The sequence below is a fragment of the Nicotiana tabacum genome, chromosome 2 (genome assembly GCF_000715075.1).
Source record: "Nicotiana tabacum cultivar K326 chromosome 2, ASM71507v2, whole genome shotgun sequence".
Taxonomy (NCBI): domain Eukaryota; kingdom Viridiplantae; phylum Streptophyta; class Magnoliopsida; order Solanales; family Solanaceae; genus Nicotiana; species Nicotiana tabacum.
In genome coordinates, this window is record NC_134081.1 from 51,061,541 (window position 1) to 51,082,367 (window position 20,827).

The following is a 20,827-nucleotide window of genomic DNA, read 5'->3' on the forward strand; positions in this document are numbered from 1 at the left end:
AGCATAACTTGCCAATTTAGAAGTTAGGCATAGAGTAAATAACCTAGAAAGTAAGTTGTAGCAATAGTAGCTACATATGCTTCCAGAATCCTTGTTAAGTACTCCTTGGTTGTAAATAGTAATCAACCATGATATATACCAAGTAATGGCTCTGACACAACTGCGTGCATACCTTTCAGAAAGATGATATTAATTATTTGATATAAATGAAGTAGCTAGGGGAAGTGTCTAATTCCTCATCCAACTCATCGGAATGAGCAACATCAGCACTACAAAGTCAAGATCCATATGCGAAGGGTTACTTTGCCTCCATCTGTAGTACGAAATTCGCTAAATTCGCTGCTACAATTATCTGGTGAGTTTTATTCTCCCCTTATTTTATATTTTTTTCTGCCTTAGTTTTTCCCAATTTGTTTTACACATATATGGATTTCTTCAAGTAGTAATTTGATTTTCGTCCTCTTTCTTCATGCCCATCAATAGATTAAACGGAATTTCAATTGCGAAGGCATGATTGTGCAGCTTCAAAAAATGTTAATAATTAGGGAAACTTTGTGATATATATTGCTTTTGCTCCTAGGAAGTTGGTTTAGGAAGGGGTAACAATGTCGGTTCTACTGGTCCTACGGACTATGTTTAGTACTTTGAACTGTTTACTTTAGCTTTCCAAACATGTTGCATTTTGAATCTCATCAAACATGGCCTCAATCCACTCTTGACTCAATTAGCTGGTGTTATGCCTCTACAATTTTCTGACTCAAACTTTGGTGGACTTAAGACATTTAAACAAAGAGAAATATTAGCATGATGAAATATTTTGGTTGACTGTGACAACAATTCAATTTCACTAATCGGGGCACTGGTGAATGGGCAGTTCGATGCACAAAGCATCCCCCATTCACGCAAGGTCTGGAGAAGGGGCGCACTCAAGGGGCGTGATGTAGACAGCCTACCCTAATCGGGGCATTGGTGAATGAAATAGTGCAAATGATCTTGGTAATTAGTTGGCCCTCTTTTCTTCTTCCCTTTGCAATACAGAAATCGGATCGTCTAAATTTATAATAATAGTATTACAAATAAGAATAACTCAAATTAGGACCGATAAGGAGAAGTTCATGACATTTTTAATTTTCTCTGATAATAGTTTGATTGATTTTAGTTGTTCTGTGGTTAAGAGTGATAACTCCACTTGAAAAAGGCCTAAATTTATATTTCTAATTGCTACTCGCTTTCTTTGATAATAACTTGGTTGATTTTAATTATTCCGTGGTTAAGAATGGTAACTCCAAACATTACACTTTTCGCTTAGTTAAGATTAGTATGACATTGGCATTACAACCGTGTAATTAAGTTTTTAGGTTTAAAGATATATGTAGTCGACATTTTTTTTTTCTTCTATTTGAAATTTATCGTTACTAATTCTTAATAATTGTCTTACTTTGTACTCTAATTTGCCTTCTTTGGTTAAACTTTCTGAGTGGGTTTTTTGGACAGTTAGGCTGCCTTTGAAAAATAATAGAGTGTCGATTCGTTCTTGCGCCACATACAACCATGTTTTGGACATAAATCCACCATGCTTTACCCAGGAAGAAATATGATAATTGTGATGTTCTATTGTTAAACCAGTGGCTTTTCTTCTTTCTCTTTGGTCAAATTTGTTTGTTTGACTAAACAAGATGGGTGACGAGTGCTTAATCGGGAATGTTTCTTGAAAAAATTAACATAGTAGAGAAAGGAAAGCATATGGAATCCATTGATCTTTGTAGATATTTACGTCTATTTGGGTTTGCCATTTTATCTTCATTTGGTTGAGGAAGAGGAACTTTTCTTCTGATTAGAAAAATGGTTCTAATTCAATGATATCTTTCTAGGTTAACGACCAAAATATTATAGAAAATGTTGGTATTTTAATGGCCTCCAATAACGCATTGTTTCAGGTAAAATTTCAGATTTCAATGTATTCTTACTCAAAAGATACAGTGTGTTATCCTTATTATCTTTTTGGAAATTTACATTTACTCGACATGTAATCAACAAGTTATGATTCCAAAAATACTATGACGAGGTGATGCCATATTTGAAAACTATACTGGCGAATGTAATTGATAAATCTTATCACATGCAAATGATAAATCATGAGTTCAAGAAAGTTCACCTACCGGAGTTATTCAAGGTACATATGTTAACATATTTATTAATTCTCAGTGATATTTCAAAAGTCGTTTTTGTGCTTTTATTTTGTCTCCTACAGTTTCTCAACAAGCAATTACATCTTTTGGTGTTTGAAGCCTGCTTTGAAACCTTGCAGGTTCCTCCATCTCAAGAGAAAATGTTCAATTGTTTTCATCCTCCATTGGAATTGCTTCAACTTTAGAGAGTGAATATGTTTAGTTTGTAAACTCTCTGAGTTTCATTATTATAACTTAAATAATTGTACATTAAATACGTATTGTATATGTTGCTATGATACAATCAGTAACAATTATGATATTATAAAGAGAAAATTACCATATATAGCCCCTCAAAATTTTAATAGCCCATGTTTTTGCCCATTAACACAAAATGGCCATCCGACCCAAACATATTACATCTAATAGCTCGAAATGTCTATTTTGTATATTTTTTTATATATTGACAGTCTATTTTGTATATTTGTTGTATAGTGACAGTCTATTTTGTATAGTGACAGTCTATTTTGTATATTGTTTTGTATAGTGACATTCTATTTTGTATATATTTCGTATAGTGACAGTCTATTTAGTATATTTTTGTATAGTGACAGTCTATTTTGTATATAATTTGTATAGTGACAGTCTATTTAGTATATTTTTTGTGTAATGACAGTCTATTTTTGTATATATTTTGTATAGTGACAGTCTATTGTATATAAATTGTATAGTGACAGTCTATTTTGTATAATGACAATTTATTTTGTATATATATTTTATAATATACCAATATTCAAAAGAAATGTTCTCCAGTCTAATACATAATCTAAAATGACTTTTAAATATTAGCCTTATATACAATTTTTTATGAAAAAGTTGGTGCAAAAAAAAGATTGATAAAATATTCATGTTTGATATGCACGAGGTGCAACAACGGGTAGGGAGAGTAATTGATACTTGGGGGCCAAATGGGAGCCAACCCTCTTACTGGTCCCTGTTTTTTTCTAAAATTATGAATACATATAACTAAAATGGCTGTGCTCATCCACGTTGTACTGTTCCCACCTATGCATAAGAAAATACACATAACCCAATAAGGAAGCGGTTTAATTCGAGCACTAACGACCAGGCACTGAACGTCGTAGCTTATAAAACCTTCGACTGAGCCAATGAGGAGAATTACGGGAGTTGGTAATCGGTCGGAAGCTAGACCGACGAAAATTCTGAAGGCTTTTCCGATGTCTTTAGCGACAGAGAGGTTGTTGAGTTGGAGTTGTGTTAAGGACATAAGGGATTTGAGTGCGTCAGAGTAGTTGGAGAAAGTGTAATTGTTGCCGGAAATGGATTGGACCCAAACGACGGCGACTAAACCCAACCATTTTCTGTTCGGAGATGGGGAAGAGATTTGGCTAGCCGTTATAATTGATTTTGGGCTATAAAATGTATATTGCAATTTGTGGCTAGCGGCCGATATTAGTTTCTGGCGGATGATTATAAATGAATTGCTCTATTATAAAGTTATCATATGTTGTTCACAAATTATCACTATATACTTCACAAATTAATTATGTTGGGACCGTGCATAGGACGAGCTTACCTTACTACTAATTAGCTAAACTATAGCTAATCCTTGCAATAAGCCTCCAAGTTAGTATATGTCGCAGTTCCTTGTTTCCTGCTCCATTCTCTCTCCCTATTCTCTGTCAGCTCTCATTAGTCTCTTCCAGTCCCATCAATGGCAACACCAATGGTTCTCGATCCAACACCCGCTGCGGAGCTACCGGCAACTCGGCCGTACTCCTCCGTACACGACGTTACCTCCGACGGCGGCGAAGATGACCTCTATGGCCGCCTCAAATCTCTTCAACGACAGCTCGAGTTCATTGATATTCAAGAAGAATATGTGAAGGATGAGCTTAAGAATCTCAGGCGCGAAAACCTACGAGCTCAGGAAGAGGTCAAGCGGATCCAATCGGTGCCGCTCGTAATCGGCCAGTTCATGGAGATGATTGACCAGAATAACGCCATAGTCGGTTCCACTACTGGTTCCAATTACTACGTCAGGATACTCAGTACGATTAATCGGGAGCTCCTTAAACCCTCGGCTTCTGTTGCTTTGCACCGCCACTCGAATGCCCTTGTCGATGTTTTACCTCCTGAGGCAGATTCCAGTATTTCGCTGCTTAGCCAATCGGAGAAGCCTGACGTTACTTACACTGTAAGTCTTTGGTTCCTGAATTTTGCAGTTAGGCTTTTTACCTTGATGTGTTGAGTATGGTTCTTATGTCAATTTGTTGATTAAAAATTTTGTATCTCTGATATGATAGTTCTTAATAGTACTTATTGTTGTATCTATTCGTGAAATTTAGGGCTGTTATTCATGATTGGAACTAGAGTTTTATAATTTAATCTATAGTTTCTGGGATGCGCTAGGGTTTGCTATGTTGAGAATAGGAGTTGCCGATTTAGGCATGAATTGAGACTAGCTACAAACTCTTTGCATTGCAATCATAGTTTTAAAACTTCAAATATGAATTAGGTTTAGATAAGGGGTTATAGCCTCAGCTCTCAAATAGTTATAGGGAAGTATTTATTAGCTGCCTAAAAATTAGATACTTAGCTTTTCAACCTCGAACATCCTAGAGTCTGATGTTACATTCTCGATTGTTGAAGATAAAAGAAGAGATTGAAAGTTGATTTTCAAATAATGTCAAAAAGCATATCAACACATGTTATTGTTGCAGATTAAAGAAGAGATTGAAAGTTGATTTTCAAATAATGTCAAAAAGCATATCAACTCATTTTATTATAAATTTCATTAAATTACGAGCAACCAACTTTCACTGGCCTCAACTTGCAAGAAACTTTTCCACTGGCCACTAAACAAGATTTTTAAATTTTGTAAAATAAATTGTGGCCACTAAACAAGATTTTTCCACTGGCCTCAACTTGCAAGAAACTGTAGATAGTTGACTATTATTAGGAGTTGCGTGGAAGTGACATGTGAAATATTGCATCATGTAGACATGTACTAACAATTTATTGATTCACATGTAAATAGCATGTAGGTGATTGGAAGGGAACTTGGAAATTTAACTGACACAAAAAGGAACTTTGTCATTTAAATTCACTTTTCCTTATTAGCAGGGAAGATGAATGTGGAGGGCACAATTATTAACATTTCTCCAGTTTTGTGCTTAAGACCGAAAAAGTCTACTGCTGTTAGAGGGAAAATATTGTTCTAAGCTTAGAATGCTTATTAGGACAACTATGTGGCCTTTTGGTTTAGTAATTGCACCTTACATATGCACATGTGCATGTAACGTGTCTGGCTACTATATTGGAAGTAAATTTCTGGTTTAATCTGGTTCCTGTTATTAGTTTTTATTTATTTCCTTACTTTTTACACACATTTTCCCTGAAACCAGGATATTGGAGGATGTGACATTCAAAAGCAGGAAATCCGTGAAGCTGTTGAGTTACCTCTGACCCATCATGACTTGTACAAGCAGATTGGTATAGATCCACCCCGTGGTGTTTTGCTGTACGGTCCACCAGGTACTGGAAAAACCATGCTTGCAAAGGCTGTTGTGCATCACACGACTGCATCCTTCATAAGGGTTGTTGGCTCGGAATTTGTTCAGAAGTACTTGGGTGAGGTAAGCATTGAAATCTTGAAATGCCCTGAGCCTTGATATTTTATGTGTTAATCTGTTGTTATCACCTATTACTCATGACTGTTGAACTCTTCCAGTTGCATCCATTCAAACAAAAACTTGGCATTTAAAGTCTTTCCGGTTCTGTCTCATAAAGGGGGATTTGGAAGAAAAGCAACTTTTCTTGCATGAGAGGTCCCATTTTCCGTTTAAATGACGTAAGCAGTAGCTAATGCAAGAGCGACGGAAATACTCCTACTATGGTCTTGTTTAGGCAATTAACACTGTTGCCCTTGGAACACGTTTAAAAGGTTAGAATCATGTTTGGAGCTTACACATGATTTTTTGAGCTGTTTGGCTATCTAAGGTTGTTTTATGTTTTAGACCTGTGAACCATGATTCGTTTTGGAAGAAGCGGACTCCAAGTAATCATTCTTAATGTTTAGAACTCAGTCAACTTTTGCTTAGTTTTAAAGTATGATAACACGAGAATAACTTAATCTTAGCTACACTGGTAGAATTAGGTCTACTAAAGTAAATGATGCAAAGCAATGGGGAATATGATAGAAAAACTTCTTGTTCAAAAACTATTCTTATGAGGTTTGGAAGTATTTTGAAAAGGTTGAGTTTGATGACTAATCAAGGTAATTCAATATTATATTAAGGAGAAGAAAGATGCTGAATGAGTGGAGAAACAATACCTTTGTTTCAATAAATAAGAACAAATGGAGACTCACTTGGGTGTTTTGTGTGACAAGAAGGTGCCACCGAAACTTAAGGGTAAGTTCTACAAAGTGGTGGTCAGATCAACGATGTTATATGGGGCGGAGTGTTGGCTAGTCAAGATCGCTCACCTACAGAAGATGTAGGTAGCAGAGATGAGGATGTTGCGATGGATGTGTGGGCACACCAGGTTAGATAAGATCAGAAATGAGGTTATTCGCGACAAGGTGGGTGTGGCCCCTATTGAGGACAAGATGCGGGAAGCGCGACTTAGATGGTTTGGGCATGCGAGCAGGAGGAGCACAGACGCCCCGTCGATGAGGTGTGAGAGGTTGACATTGGAGGGACTACGGAGAGGTAGAGGTAGGCCAAAGAAGAAGGGGCGAGAGGTGATTAGGCAAGACATGGCGCAACTTCAACTGAGGACATGGCCCTTGATAGGAAGGTATGGAGGTCGAGAATTAGGGTAGTAGAGTAGGTAGTCTAGAGTGTTCATAACAGTAGTATTGACACGCAGTCTCGCTTCCTGTTGGTAGTAGGTTTTTATGATTAACCGTTGTTTTCTTTCATTGTTGATCACCTTACTATTTTGTTGTTTTTATTCTGCTTTTATATGGCTTTTTGGTACTGTCCCTTCTTGTCTATATTTTCATTAATGTGGTGCTTATGCTTTCCTGAACCGAGGGTCTATTGGAAACAACCTCTCTATCCTCACAAGGTAGGGGTAAGGTCTGTGTACATACTACCTTCCCCAGACCCCACAGTGTGGGATAATACTGGGTATGTTGTTGTTGTTGTCAATAAATAAGAACAAAGTTGTGCGAGTTATCGTTGTACTAATCTTATGAGCCGTATGGTGAAATTTGTGAAAGAGTGTTAGAGCATAAACTTTGGGACATTCCAAGTGTGATAGAGAACCATTTTGGATTTATGCGCGGTTGATCTACCATAGAGCTTTCTTTGCAAATAAAACTGATGAAAGTTTATAGGGAAAGAAATGCAGATTCCCACATGATACTCGTTGGTTTAGAGAAAGCATATGACATAGTATTAAGGGAAGTCTTTATCAAAAAGTTATGTTGAAGAAAAGTCTTTTTGTGGGTGCTCAAGAGGAAAGGAATTTATAAAAATATATAAAAATGCAATGAAGGATATTACGGGGAACAATCATCAATGCAAGAGTGCGAGAATACAAGGATGATATATAGAGAAGTTCCCAATAATTGTGGGTTTACACTTATGATCTACCTTGACCCGTACTGTATATCCTGATTATCGACGAACTAACCAATAGAATACAAGATAAAGTCTTGTTGTGTGTTATTTTCAAGTAATACTGCGTTAATGAAATAAATAGCAAATGAGTTGAACAAAAGCAGGAATTATGGAGCCACCCCAGAGAACAACGTTTTCCGAAGAACTAGAAGTTAGCTTGAATTTATCACTAAAGGTTTAGCCCATAAAAAGAATAAAAGTGAAGTGAGAGAAATGCAGATTCCCACATGATACTCATTGGTTTAGAGAAAGTGTATGACATAGTGTTAAAGAAAGTCTTTATCAGAAAATTATGTTGAAGAAAAGCCTTGTGTGTGCTCAAGAAAAGTGGAAAGGAATTCGCATAAAATATGGAATGCAATGAAGGATATTATGGGGAACAATCATCAGTGTTAGAGCGAGAATACATGTATGATATATAGAGAAGTTCCCGATAATTGCTGGTTTACACTTAAGATCTGCCTTGACCCCGTATTATGTATCCTGATTATTGACAAACCAACCAATATCATACAAGTTAAGGTTGTTATTGTGTGTTATTTTAAAATAATATTGTGTTAATGAACTAGCAAAGAACGGGCGAAAGTAGGGATCGTGGAGACACTCTATAGAATAACGGTTTCTGAAGAACTAGAAGTTAGAATTTATCACCGTAGGTTTAGCACATAAGAAGAATAAAAGTGCAGTGAGATTCTATAGGAGTATGATGTCTAAATGCAAACAATGCAAATATCTAGACCCAGTGTTCTAGGAGAATGGAAGTGTGACGACTGAATGTAGAAGTGTAGTGAGATTGTTACATGATAAGAAGATACTTAAAAAAGTGAAAGACAGGTTTTATAGAGTGGTGGTGAGGCCAAATAGAACATATTGGTTTTGCTATGTCCTCTGTGGATCTTAGCACACACTATTTATAGATGCGGCATAATGATGATTGAAGGTAGAAAAGATGGACGAGATAAAAATCACATTGAGGGTAGTTACTTCAGAAGACCTACAATCTCTCGGAAGCACATGGACATAGCTAAGAGCAGAAGACAATATAAGCAAAGGATCGAAATAGGTGATAACAACTATTAGTCTAAGGTTTAGTTGTTTTTGATGAACTAAGAAATTTTCATTAATGGCATCAAGCAGATGCAAAAAGAAAAGAACAAAAGGATGATGAGTACAAAAGAAAGTCTTAGCTCCAATACAGGCTAGCTAAGGTAATTCCAAGGATCTAAAAAATTCAAAAAAGCTCAGGGGAATTTACGGGGGAGAGAATTGCACCAACTACTTGGTAACAAAAAACATTTGAGCAAAGGTGTAGTTGATGAAATGACATTAATTTTTCGAGAATTGCCCAAGTTTTCTTTGTTTTTGTAAGATACCTGTACTCCAGTTTGAGGATAAGTGTGAGATTTAGAGAATTTCTAGTTCTAGAGATTTTATTATTCACTATTGGCATGAAATATGGTCGAATAGAGGATAAAGATTACAAAGATTAAATGTCGTCAACCACAACTAATTTGGGATTGAGGTATAGTTAATTAATTTACAGATTTATTATTTACTATTGGCATGAATTATGGCCGAATAGAGCATAAAGATTTTGGAGAATAAATATTGTCGACCACAATTAATTTGGGATTGAGGTAGTTGGTTAATATTCCAAGGAATGTATTAGACACTAACAACTTGTAATTATGTAGCACTTCCTCCGTTTCAATTTATGTGTCTTATTTTCGCTTTTTGATTGTTTAAAAAAGAATGTCACATTCGATATTTAGTAAGTCATTCCCTTGTAGACTTTTGTTGTGTATGGTCAAGTCTCTAATACCCAATTCCCCATTGCTTTTTTTTCTTGTATGATTTTGGACCAACTAATAAGATGTTACTTGTGAGAGCTGTTGTTTCCTTGCCAAAGGAAGTTCCTCCTGATCTTGTCTAGCTGCTTATGAACCTTGCTAGGAATGGGGAACAGTGACATGTAGTAAGTGGCGATGCTATCAAGGACGCTGTTAATGAAAGTTAATCTCTTCTCTCCCATGGATAAGTACTGCATCTGCAAAGCTGCCAAGTTAATCTCTTCTCTCCCATGGATAAGTACTGCATCTGCAAAGCTGCCAGTCTCTTTTCAAACTTCCCAATGATCTCATTCCAGATTTCAACGAGCTTTGTTACACTTGTAATTATGTAGCACTTCCTCCGTTTCAATTTATGTGTCTTATTTTCGCTTTTTGATTGTTTAAAAAGAGCAGAAGCAAATGGCTTTAGTAGGCAGTTTGGCCTTCCAGATTAGTTTCCAAGGCCAGAAGTCAATTATCTGATTCTGAAAACTTAATAGCTGGTAGTATTCCTCAAAGTGAAAATACTGATGTTTCCCCAAATCAGTCTGTTAGCTTTGGTTTCATCAATGGTGCACCACTCCACACTAGCTAGTAATTCCAACAGACTGTCTATCTCCCAATCCTGTGCATATCTTCTGAATAATACATTCCAGTTGTACCTGCATCTGTTTTGAGCAATGGAGGAGTTCTTGTCTTAGGCAATCTGAAACAAATTTGGGTATACCTCCATGAGTGGAGTATTGTTTAACCATTTGTCCTTCCAGAAGCTAATGTTTAAACCATTTCCTGCTTTGAACGATTCCTGCTCAGAGAATTCATTTCCGAGCTTGCTGAAATGTTGCCAAGGATCAACCCCATGAGATGTAGTGGATATTTTTGTTCTCCAGTTGTCCTTTCTACCATGTTTAGCAACAATTACTTTCTTCCAGAGACTTGGTTCATCTATACGAAACCTCCATAGCCATTTCATGAGTAGACTTTTGTTGTGTATGGTCAAGTCTCTAATACCCAATTCCCCATTGCTTTTTTTCTTGTATGATTTTGGACCAACTAATAAGATGTTACTTGTGAGAGCTGTTGTTTCCTTGCCAAAGGAAGTTCCTCCTGATCTTGTCTAGCTGCTTATGAACCTTGCTAGGAATGGGGAACAGTGACATGTAGTAAGTGGCGATGCTATCAAGGACGCTGTTAATGAAAGTTAATCTCTTCTCTCCCATGGATAAGTACTGCATCTGCAAAGCTGCCAAGTTAATCTCTTCTCTCCCATGGATAAGTACTGCATCTGCAAAGCTGCCAGTCTCTTTTCAAACTTCCCAATGATCTCATTCCAGATTTCAACGAGCTTTGTTACACTTGTAATTATGTAGCACTTCCTCCGTTTCAATTTATGTGTCTTATTTTCGCTTTTTGATTGTTTAAAAAAGAATGTCACATTCGATATTTAGTAAGTCATTCCCTTGTAGGAATCACATAGTATGTTTAAAGACCACAAAATTCAAAGAGTATTTTGGTATGTTATATACAACTTTATTTTAAGATCACAAGATTCAAAGATTTCTTGTATCCAACGGTGTGACCTAGTGGTCAATAAAGTGAGAAAAGAACCATGGTCTCGGGTTCAAATCCCAACAGAGGTAAAAAACACAAAGTGCTTTCTTTCCATTTGCCTAAGCCTTAGTGGATAGAGTTATTTGGTACCTTTGCTGGTGAGAGGTAACATGTACCCGGTGAAATAGTCAAGGTATGCGCAAGCTACTAACTCAAATGCCACAATCATAAAAAAAGAGAAAAGTCCAATTTTCCCTTGAACTCTACAAAATGGTCTAGTTTGGCCTCCGTTAATAGTTGGGGTCAAATCTACCCTATAGTTACAAATGGACTAGATTTACCCTTATTGACTAACGGCGGAAGGTTAGTCTCTAATGACCCTTTTTCACAAGGAAAGATGGTCAAATTTGCCCATGAAATTTTCGAAATGGTCCAGATTTGACCACTATTTTTCTCAGTCGCCATCTCTCATCCCTCTAAATTGATCGCTACCATAACAATTAATTCTTCTCCTCAAAAACACCATATGAAGAGCATCATTAATCCACCAGCACTTCACCCCTACGCACTGTTGTCAAAGGCGCGCTTAAAGCGCGCTTAAGCCCTGAAGCGAGGTTCAAAACATGTTGAGCGCTTCGCCTCGCTTAGCGGGCTTTTCAGTGTCATCATCAAGGCTATAAGCCATACTTTTCATTGCCAATGGGTGTAATCTGAAAAGGCGACACTAAACAATTGATATTTCACTTTATCGTAATTCTTTTTTAGTTTCTTTGTCCATGTAGTGTTATTCACACTTATAATTATTTAATCTTGGACTACACATGCATATTTGTATTTTTTCTCCATTTGCGCCTTTCTCCATTAAAGCCCTCGCTTTATTTACGCTTTGCACTTAAAGTCCCAATGGACCTTAGAGCTTTTTTGCACTTTTCGTCCTTGATAACATAACACTGCCCCTACGACTCACACAGATAGAGCACACAAAAATCTACATGAAAACTACCCCACTCAAACGATTTATATCACACCTTCATCTGTACCACTTCCCTCATTCATTATTCTACCTCCGCCAGAAGACCACCGGTCCTTAACTACTATAACCCCACCATGACCGGCACAATACTGCTGCAAATGATTTAGGAGCTAAATTTTGTGTACCTTGTTATTGAATTCTCTGTACTTGGGTTTTGTTTTAGCATTAGGAGGTCGATGTAGAGTTTTGGCATTGGTATTGGTGATCTCAGAAGAATTGGTGATGGAGTTGTGTCGATGGAGTTCCAGCAGAGGTGGAAATCTTATTTGGTGATGCAACTAATCATTGTTTGAGTTCCATTTGGGCTAATTGAGGCTTGACTCTTGAGCTTGGTTATTTTGAGCTTGGGAATAAAGATCTAGTCTTTGGAGTTTGGAGTCTTGAAGAAGACGGCAGTGAGCTGCCGGAACAGTGACCATGTTCTTCAAAGCTTAGGAGGAAATTTGGACCATTTCGAATAGTTCAAGGGCAACTTTGATCCCTACCCTTGTAAAAAAGGCCCACGTGTTGGACACATGCGGTTAGTCAATAAAGACAAAGCTAGCCCATTTTTTGTAACGGCAATGATAGATTTGACCATTTCCAAAAACCAAATATTTCTTACATTCTTAGACTGTGTCAATCGTGCCTAGTTAAACCAAGAATCAAGATACATAAAATGAACCAGAGGGAGTAGTATGGTTGCAAAACGGCAAAAGCCTGAAAATATTAGTGGAGTCCTGTTTGTTACAATCGATTCATAGTTTTGCCTTTGTTGGAGTTTTGAGCCTACAATATATCTATCTGGCACTACCTCCACCCCTAAGTACATGACCTAGTTCCTGTCGTAATTGTTGACTTTATTGTTGGTCTAGTCTTGGAAAAGGTAATCCTATGAGTCTGTGACAAGTTGTCTGCAATGGCTATTGTGAGTTTCAGATTCTAGTTCAGCAAGTTTTTTCATTCGTATAACTGCAAATATGGTGCAAGTCTAGGGGGCATATTTCTCCTTAGTGCAAATGTTCATAAGCTACTGCAGCTCCACTTACTCAATTGTTGAATAATGAAAAGGAAATTAGATGATTTGCTTTTTCTTTCTACTTTTCACAGGAAAAAAATTGATTATCTGACTCTTTCTGACAGCATGCCTCTGCTTTCCACTGGCACTTTCCTAGACTCTTTTACTCCATCCTTTATATGGAAACTATTCTTGGTTGACAACCATAACTTGAAGCATGCTGGTTGCATTTTTGGAATCATACTGGTCTCCTTCAATAAGCATACTTCCTAAGCACTCCAAGAGAATGCTATTGGTACCAGTCTCAAAAAAAAAAAGCACTCCAAGAGAATGCATCCTTCAGTAGACTCTCTGTATTCTTTTTCCATGAATTTAAACCATTTTGTTTTTATGAAGTAAGGTGTTTCATAAAAAAGAAAAGAACTGAAGTACAAGAGCACCAAAATATACTTTGTTAGCCCCTTTACATTGTGTCAATAAAAAAATGAGGGAACTAACAAAGTCAAAAAAAGGGTCAAAGCTAATTACAGGAGTTAAGTTGTCCAACAAAAAAGGTTAAGCAGACAGCTAGCTTTAAGCGATTGAATTGGAGTTGAGATCCCAGCAAAACATCTATCATTCCTCATTCCACATGCACCAAAAAATAATTGCAGAATCATCACCCAGATCTTCTTGATGGTCTTGTCAACTCTCCATAGGCTCCAGCTTGCATATGCTTCACTAACATGCTGTGGCATGACCCAGTGAATGCCAAAGATAGAATAGAACATATTCCATAGGTCCTTAGCCACTCTACAATGCAAGAAGAGGTGGCTGGCTGACTGTCTCTCAACTGTTTTGACACATATAGCATCTGTTAAGAGCAATCCAGCTGAAGCAAATGGCTTTAGTAGGCAGTTTGGCCTTCCAGATTAGTTTCTAAGGCCAGAAGTCAATTATCTGATTCTGAAAACTTAATAGCTGGTAGTATTCCTCAAAGTGAAAATACTGATGTTTCCCCAAATCAGTCTGTTAGCTTTGGTTTCATCAATGGTGCACCACTCCACACTAGCTAGTAATTCCAACAGACTATCTATCTCCCAATCCTGTGCATATCTTCTGAATAATACATTCCAGTTGTACCTGCATCTGTTTTGAGCAATGGAGGAGTTCGTGTCTTAGGCAATCTGAAACAAATTTGGGTATACCTCCATGAGTGGAGTATTGTTTAACCATTTGTCCTTCCAGAAGCTAATGTTTAAACCATTTCCTGCTTTGAACGATTCCTGCTCAGAGAATTCATTTCCGAGCTTGCTGAAATGTTGCCAAGGATCAACCCCATGAGATGTAGTGGATATTTTTGTTCTCCAGTTGTCCTTTCTACCATGTTTAGCAACAATTACTTTCTTCCAGAGACTTGGTTCATCTATACGAAACCTCCATAGCCATTTCATGAGTAGGCTTTTGTTGTGTATGGTCAAGTCTCTAATACCCAATTCCCCATTGCTTTTTTTCTTGTATGATTTTGGACCAACTAATAAGATGTTACTTGTGAGAGCTGTTGTTTCCTTGCCAAAGGAAGTTCCTCCTGATCTTGTCTAGCTGCTTATGAACCTTGCTAGGAATGGGGAACAGTGACATGTAGTAAGTGGCGATGCTATCAAGGACGCTGTTAATGAAAGTTAATCTCTTCTCTCCCATGGATAAGTACTGCATCTGCAAAGCTGCCAAGTTAATCTCTTCTCTCCCATGGATAAGTACTGCATCTGCAAAGCTGCCAGTCTCTTTTCAAACTTCCCAATGATCTCATTCCAGATTTCAACGAGCTTTGTTACACTTGTAATTATGTATACATGATGCTTTTCAGCATGTCGATATGTAAACCTGATAAAGCTTAAACGAGGAGAAGAGTTAAATTCAAATACAACATTTGTGATGTTATAGCCTCGTAGAAGATAAGTGTATCATCAACATATAGCAAGTGTGACTCTGTGATAGAATTCCCAGGATCAATACTCACGTTGAAACCTTGAATCCACTGCATTTGCCTAGCCTTTTCCAACTTTTGCTCAAACCTTCCATTGCTATAATGAACAAAAAGGGGGAGAGGGGTCTCCTTGTCTGGCCCCTCTCTGAGGTGAGAAGAAACCTACTGGACCTCTGTTGACTATCACCGAATATTTCATGGTTGAGATGCTAATTTTGATCCATCTGTCTCCAAATCCCATTTCCCTAAGAATAGAGATGAGATAGGACCAACTGAGCTGGTCAAATGCCATTTCTATGTCAAGCTTGCACATCACACCAGGTTCACCACTTTGAATCCTCCAGTCAAGTACTTCATTGGCTATCAGTGCTGCATCCACGATTTGCCTGTGTAAAATTAAAACCATTTATTAGATGTCAAGCAGAACATAGTGTCTGAAAAATTCTTCAAGTCCCAGAACAATCTTGAGGAAGTGGTTTGGCCAAAAACTACTCTCAAGGATGCCCTATGTTCTGGTAGCATTTTTGGAAATACTTATTCATGAAGTATTTCTTCGATCCTTATGAAACAAAGAGGCAACAAAGAAAGAGGCCTAACTACAGAATGAAAGACTATAAATTTGCTAGCTCGGTAAGAACAATCAGAATACAAGGATGCAAGGACGGGACCAGGCTAGAGGACTCTCTATCGTCCCCATCGTCCTAACAGCCAATCACGTCACGCAATTTGAGTTACGAACTGTTTGATTGTTCTTGGGAAACTGAATCCGTAACACAATCAGGGGTGCCGGGCTTGGCTCAATATCGGGATAGAAGGAGGCCTAGTTTCCTAGGCTGTTTTCCGGGCTAAGGTAACAAAAGTAGGGTGAAAGCTTTGATAACTAATAGTAGCTCACTAACTTTTTGTATCTTACGGATACAGTTTAATATGACTTTCAGATCAAATGCCTGAGACCTAGCAGCTAACAGATTTAGAGTTGGGTCCTAACTGTTAATTACGAGATACATACTGTATTCTTAGCTAGCGTTTGGCCATAAATTCCCAAATTTGTTCTGAAAAATCTGATTTGGGTGAAGTTTGGTTTGAAGATGAAAATGTGTTTGGACATCAGTTTTCAAAACATATTTCCCAAATTTATTTTGGAAAAACATGAAACATGACTTATACCCACAAGTTCTAAAAACTATCACAAATACCCAACAGTACCATTATTAATAACATTCATTATATTATCGCAAACCACAGTCCTGAACATAAATAAATTTGATACAAAATTATCATTTTTATAATGAACTACATGATACACTATCAGGTGACCGAGAAGACGAAGCAACATTGTTACAAAATAATAAATGGTGGGCTATTTTATAAAATACAAAAGTTTGGGGCAATTTTTAAAAAATATAATAGTGATATTTTGGTCCATTTGGGATTTGGAATTTTGCCAAAATGTAGGCAAAATCTATGGCCAAACATGTGTTTGCCAAATAAAACCCAAATTTATTTTGGCAAAATCTATGGCCAAACGGGTCCTTATATTCTAGTTGACTTTACTTTAAGAAAATCCTTAATATGAGCAATATGTATTTTTGGCATTGCAGCCCTGTTCCAATTGCTGTCCTTCCAATTTTGGATTTGCTTTCATCCATTGTCTAACAGACCGTGTCCACTATTGATCCACTGGTTTCTTGAGTTCTTTCATCACTTTTTTTTTTTTGCAAAATAGAAAATGTTCTGAAAAATTGAAATCGAACTGGAACAAAATTTACTTGTTGGCCTCTTCCTACAACAACATACCTAGTATTATCCCACACTGTGGGGTTTGGGGAGAGTAGTGTGTACGCAAATCTTACCCCTACCTTGTAAGGATAGAGAGGTTGTTTCTATTAGACCCTCGGCTCAGGAAAGCATAAGCATCACATTAATGAAAATATAGACAAGAAGGGACAGTATCAAAAAGCCATATAAAAGCAGAATAAAAACAAGATAGTAAGGTGATCAACAATGAAATAAAACAACAGTTAGTCATAAAAATCTACTACCAACAGAAAGCGAGACTGCGTGCCAATACTACTTTTATGAACACTCCAGACTAACTACTCTACTACCCTAATCCTCGACCTCCATACCTTCCTATCAAGGGTCGTGTCCTCAGTCAGCTGAAGCTGCGCCATGTCTTGCCTAATCACCTCTCCCCACCTCTTCTTTGGCCTACCTCTACCTCTCCGTAGGCCCTCCAATGTCAACCTCTCACACCTCCTCACCGGGGCGTCTGTGCTCCTCCTCGTCACATGACCAAACCACCTAAGCCGCGCTTCCTGCATCTTGTCCTCAATAGGGGCCACACCCACCTTGTCGCGAATAATCTCATTTCTGATCCTATCTAACCTGGTGTGCCCGCACATCCATCTCAACATCCTCATCTCTGCTACCTTCATCTTCTGGACATGAGCGATCTTGACTGGCCAACACTCAGCCCCATATAACATCGTTGGCCTGACCACTACTCTGTAGAACTTACCCTTAAGTTTCGGTGGCACCTTCTTGTCACACAAAACACCGGAAGCGAGTCCCCATTTCATCCATCCCGCCCCAATACGATGTGTGACATCTTCATCAATCTCCCCATCCTCTGAATAATAGACCCAAGTTACTTAAAACTTCCTCTCCTAGGGATGACCTGCGAGTCCAGCCTCCCCTCCTTGAGTCTCGCCACTGAATTTACACTCCAAGTATTCTGTCTTGGTCGTGCTCAACTTGAAATCTTTAGATTCCAGGGTCTGCCTCTATACCTCTAATTGCGCGTTGACATCGTCTCGCGTTTCGTCAATCAATACAATATCATCTGCAAATAGCATGCACCACGACACCTCCCCTTGGATGTGGCGCGTCAGTACGTCCATCGTCAGAGTAAACAAAAAAGAGCTGAGTGCTGACCCCTGATGCAACCCCATCATAACCGGGAAATGGTCTGAGTCCCCACCCACCGTCCTCATTCGGGTCTTTACTCCATCATACATATCCTTAATCAACCTAAAAAGACAAGGAAAGAGAAGGGCAAACCGATAAGCAATTAAAGTATAGAGGAAAATAGAGTAGCAAAGACTAGAGAATAAATCGACTACGTCATAGACTGGAATACAGATGTGCACCAGCTATCAGGTGTCATGTATGGAGTATCTGGTCTCAAAGAAGAGCGAATGTTCCTTCAATACGTGGAAAAATCCCTATTATAAGTTTTTATTTGGGACTCACATGTTTCCCAAGTTTTGATATTATTTTGTGTCTATTAATTTTACTATTAGGTGTATTGTTCCGATCTGCTTGCGAAAGCTGTTTGCCTTGTGCCTTTTAAATCACTGCTATAAAGTAAGATGGAATGTCCAGGAATACCTCCAACCTTAAGGAATACAACGATTGGGACATCAGGTTCTTTGGTTTCAATCATCTTTCACTAGCAGACATCATTTATGAGAACCATTTTTCGAAATACGGAAGTTATTGTAGACAGATCTGTTTGCAATCAGGTAGCAGAGTCCAATTATGTCAAAATGCAGTTTTGCGTTGCATTTTGTATGTTTCGTTGCAGCATGTTCATCTGGATACAACCTTTTTGATCCTGAATGTAGAGTGGTGAAATGGGATCGCTTCAATCCACCATTGGCTTTAATTTTATACTAGTTTTGATCATTTCACTTAATCTTTGACTGTTGTAGGGCCCACGAATGGTTCGTGATGTCTTTCGCCTTGCCAAAGAAAATGCACCAGCAATCATATTCATTGATGAGGTAGATGCAATTGCTACTGCTAGGTTTGATGCTCAGACTGGAGCTGATAGAGAGGTCCAGCGTATCCTTATGGAGTTGCTAAATCAGGTATGCTTCTTTATTTAGATCTGAAGTAGTTCTGGCTGTATAGATGTAAAAACTTTGAATATTTATGGAATTTCTTTCTGGTTTTTGTCTGCAGATGGATGGTTTTGACCAAACTGTTAATGTGAAAGTTATTATGGCTACTAATAGAGCTGATACATTGGACCCTGCACTTCTGCGTCCTGGAAGGCTTGATCGTAAGATTGAATTTCCTTTGCCTGATAGGCGTCAGAAAAGGCTTGTTTTTCAGGTGAGTTTTGGTTGTTAGATGATCTTCTACTCATGTTTGTCTTCTTTCCTCACTCATTCCTGGGAAAAAAGAAGTGAAGAGGAAGGACGAGTGTAGGCAGTTTAGATGGATGAACTTGTAAACTGTGCATCTCCTGCAAAAGTATTTCCGCTTTTTCATACTAAATCAAGCACAATTTAAAATTGATTATTTTGGGCAGGTCTGCACTGCTAAGATGAACTTAGGTGATGAGGTCGACTTGGAGGACTATGTTTCTCGCCCTGACAAAATTAGTGCTGCTGAGGTTAGTCTTTCAACTCTCTATCTGCTTTGGTTTGGTAAATAGGGTCCTTTGCTACTTATCTAGAATGTCAAGAACAGTGGTCAGTGCTCATGGTTCTATAGTTTGGTGCAACTGTTTTGTCCTTTCTTTCCTCCCTTGTATTGGATAAATACTGTGGTTAGTAATGATAGAAATGCAAGTAACCATTATCAATGAGTCAATTTGGGCAATGCATATATGTGATGCATGTTGCACTATCTTCAGATTGCTGCAATATGTCAAGAAGCGGGTATGCATGCTGTGCGCAAGAATCGATATGTCATTCTTCCCAAGGACTTCGAAAAGGGGTACAGGACGAACGTGAAAAAGCCTGATACTGATTTTGAGTTCTACAAGTGATCTGTGAAAGTGGCCAAGCAAATCTTTCAGAAAACTTTTATGCATGTCCATGAGGTTTTTAATCATCTGGTTGGTTGGTTCTATGTCCAAAAGTAGTTTTTATCCTTCTATTATAATCAATCATTTGTTATTTCAGAAATAGTTTATAGGCAGCCTATGGTTTGGCTTTAGGTGCAGAATTCTTATATCTTGATTCACCTTTCGTCAGGCCTCAACTTATTCTCATGGTGTGGAACGGTTGGGTCTTGCCACTTGTGGATTGCTGTAATATGTTCAACTTGTTTTACGTTGCAATGATTCCAATGCTATTTTTAATGGTCATATGCAACATGCATCAGATGAGAGGTAATTTCTCTTAGAGATGTGTGAGGATCTTTGTCTGTTGGGAGCTGGGAAAAAACGGACAGTACTCTGTTATAGCAACTGGCGCCAACATGTCTTTTATCCACATTTTCCCCTTTAAATGTTAACTAAATATTAAAGTTGGTTACCTAGTGTCTTCTCAAAACTGCTGGAAGAGGATTATTTCAACCTTTGGGATGCAAAAGTAAGAAGTACAGACAAACAAACAGTTTGTCGTCTTTAAAGGAAACCTACGAGAAATGTGTCGTGGCTACCATGGAATGCTTTTCTTTTTTTCCTTCTGAAAAGGGAAAGAAATATAATGTTTTATGTAGGCTTAAATTCCAAAATTGGTGCTTCCTGAAATTGGGATCAAATGACTTTAGTCCCACTCATGGCCACGTTTCCTCTTATGTGTCCCGTTTTTGATTTAATATCTTTTCCTGCGCTTATCTTGTATTGAGGTATACCTAAGAAATGCGTAAAAGTAGGCAGTAGAAGGGG

General features: G+C 37.9%; 1 protein-coding gene across 2 annotated transcripts; it reads left to right on the forward strand.

Moving 5' to 3' along the window:
* The first annotated feature begins 3,095 nt into the window (after positions 1–3,095).
* LOC107770176 (26S proteasome regulatory subunit 6B homolog) lies at positions 3,096–20,302 on the forward strand. 2 transcript variants are annotated; one of them, XR_001644545.2, is made up of 7 exons: positions 3,096–4,386; positions 5,597–5,827; positions 18,915–19,073; positions 19,168–19,320; positions 19,520–19,603; positions 19,847–20,050; positions 20,190–20,302. XR_001644545.2 is itself a non-coding variant. In XM_016589450.2 (6 exons), exons 1-6 carry the CDS (start codon positions 3,904–3,906, stop codon positions 19,979–19,981), a joined length of 1,245 nt encoding a protein of 414 aa, XP_016444936.2. In that variant the 5' UTR covers positions 3,096–3,903; the 3' UTR covers positions 19,982–20,302. The 2 variants fall into 2 exon arrangements, 1 of the variants encoding a protein (XP_016444936.2); XM_016589450.2 differs by having other exon boundaries at positions 19,847–20,302.
* Positions 20,303–20,827: the final 525 nt, after the last annotated feature.

Coding starts and splice junctions, on each gene's coding strand:
- LOC107770176 (XM_016589450.2), top strand. CDS start 3,904: ATGGCAACACCAATGGTTCTCGATCCAACACCCGCTGCGGAGCTACCG. Junction 5,828..18,914: donor TTCAGAAGTACTTGGGTGAG/GTAAGCATTGAA, acceptor TGACTGTTGTAG/GGCCCACGAATGGTTCGTGA. Junction 19,074..19,167: donor TTATGGAGTTGCTAAATCAG/GTATGCTTCTTT, acceptor TTTTGTCTGCAG/ATGGATGGTTTTGACCAAAC.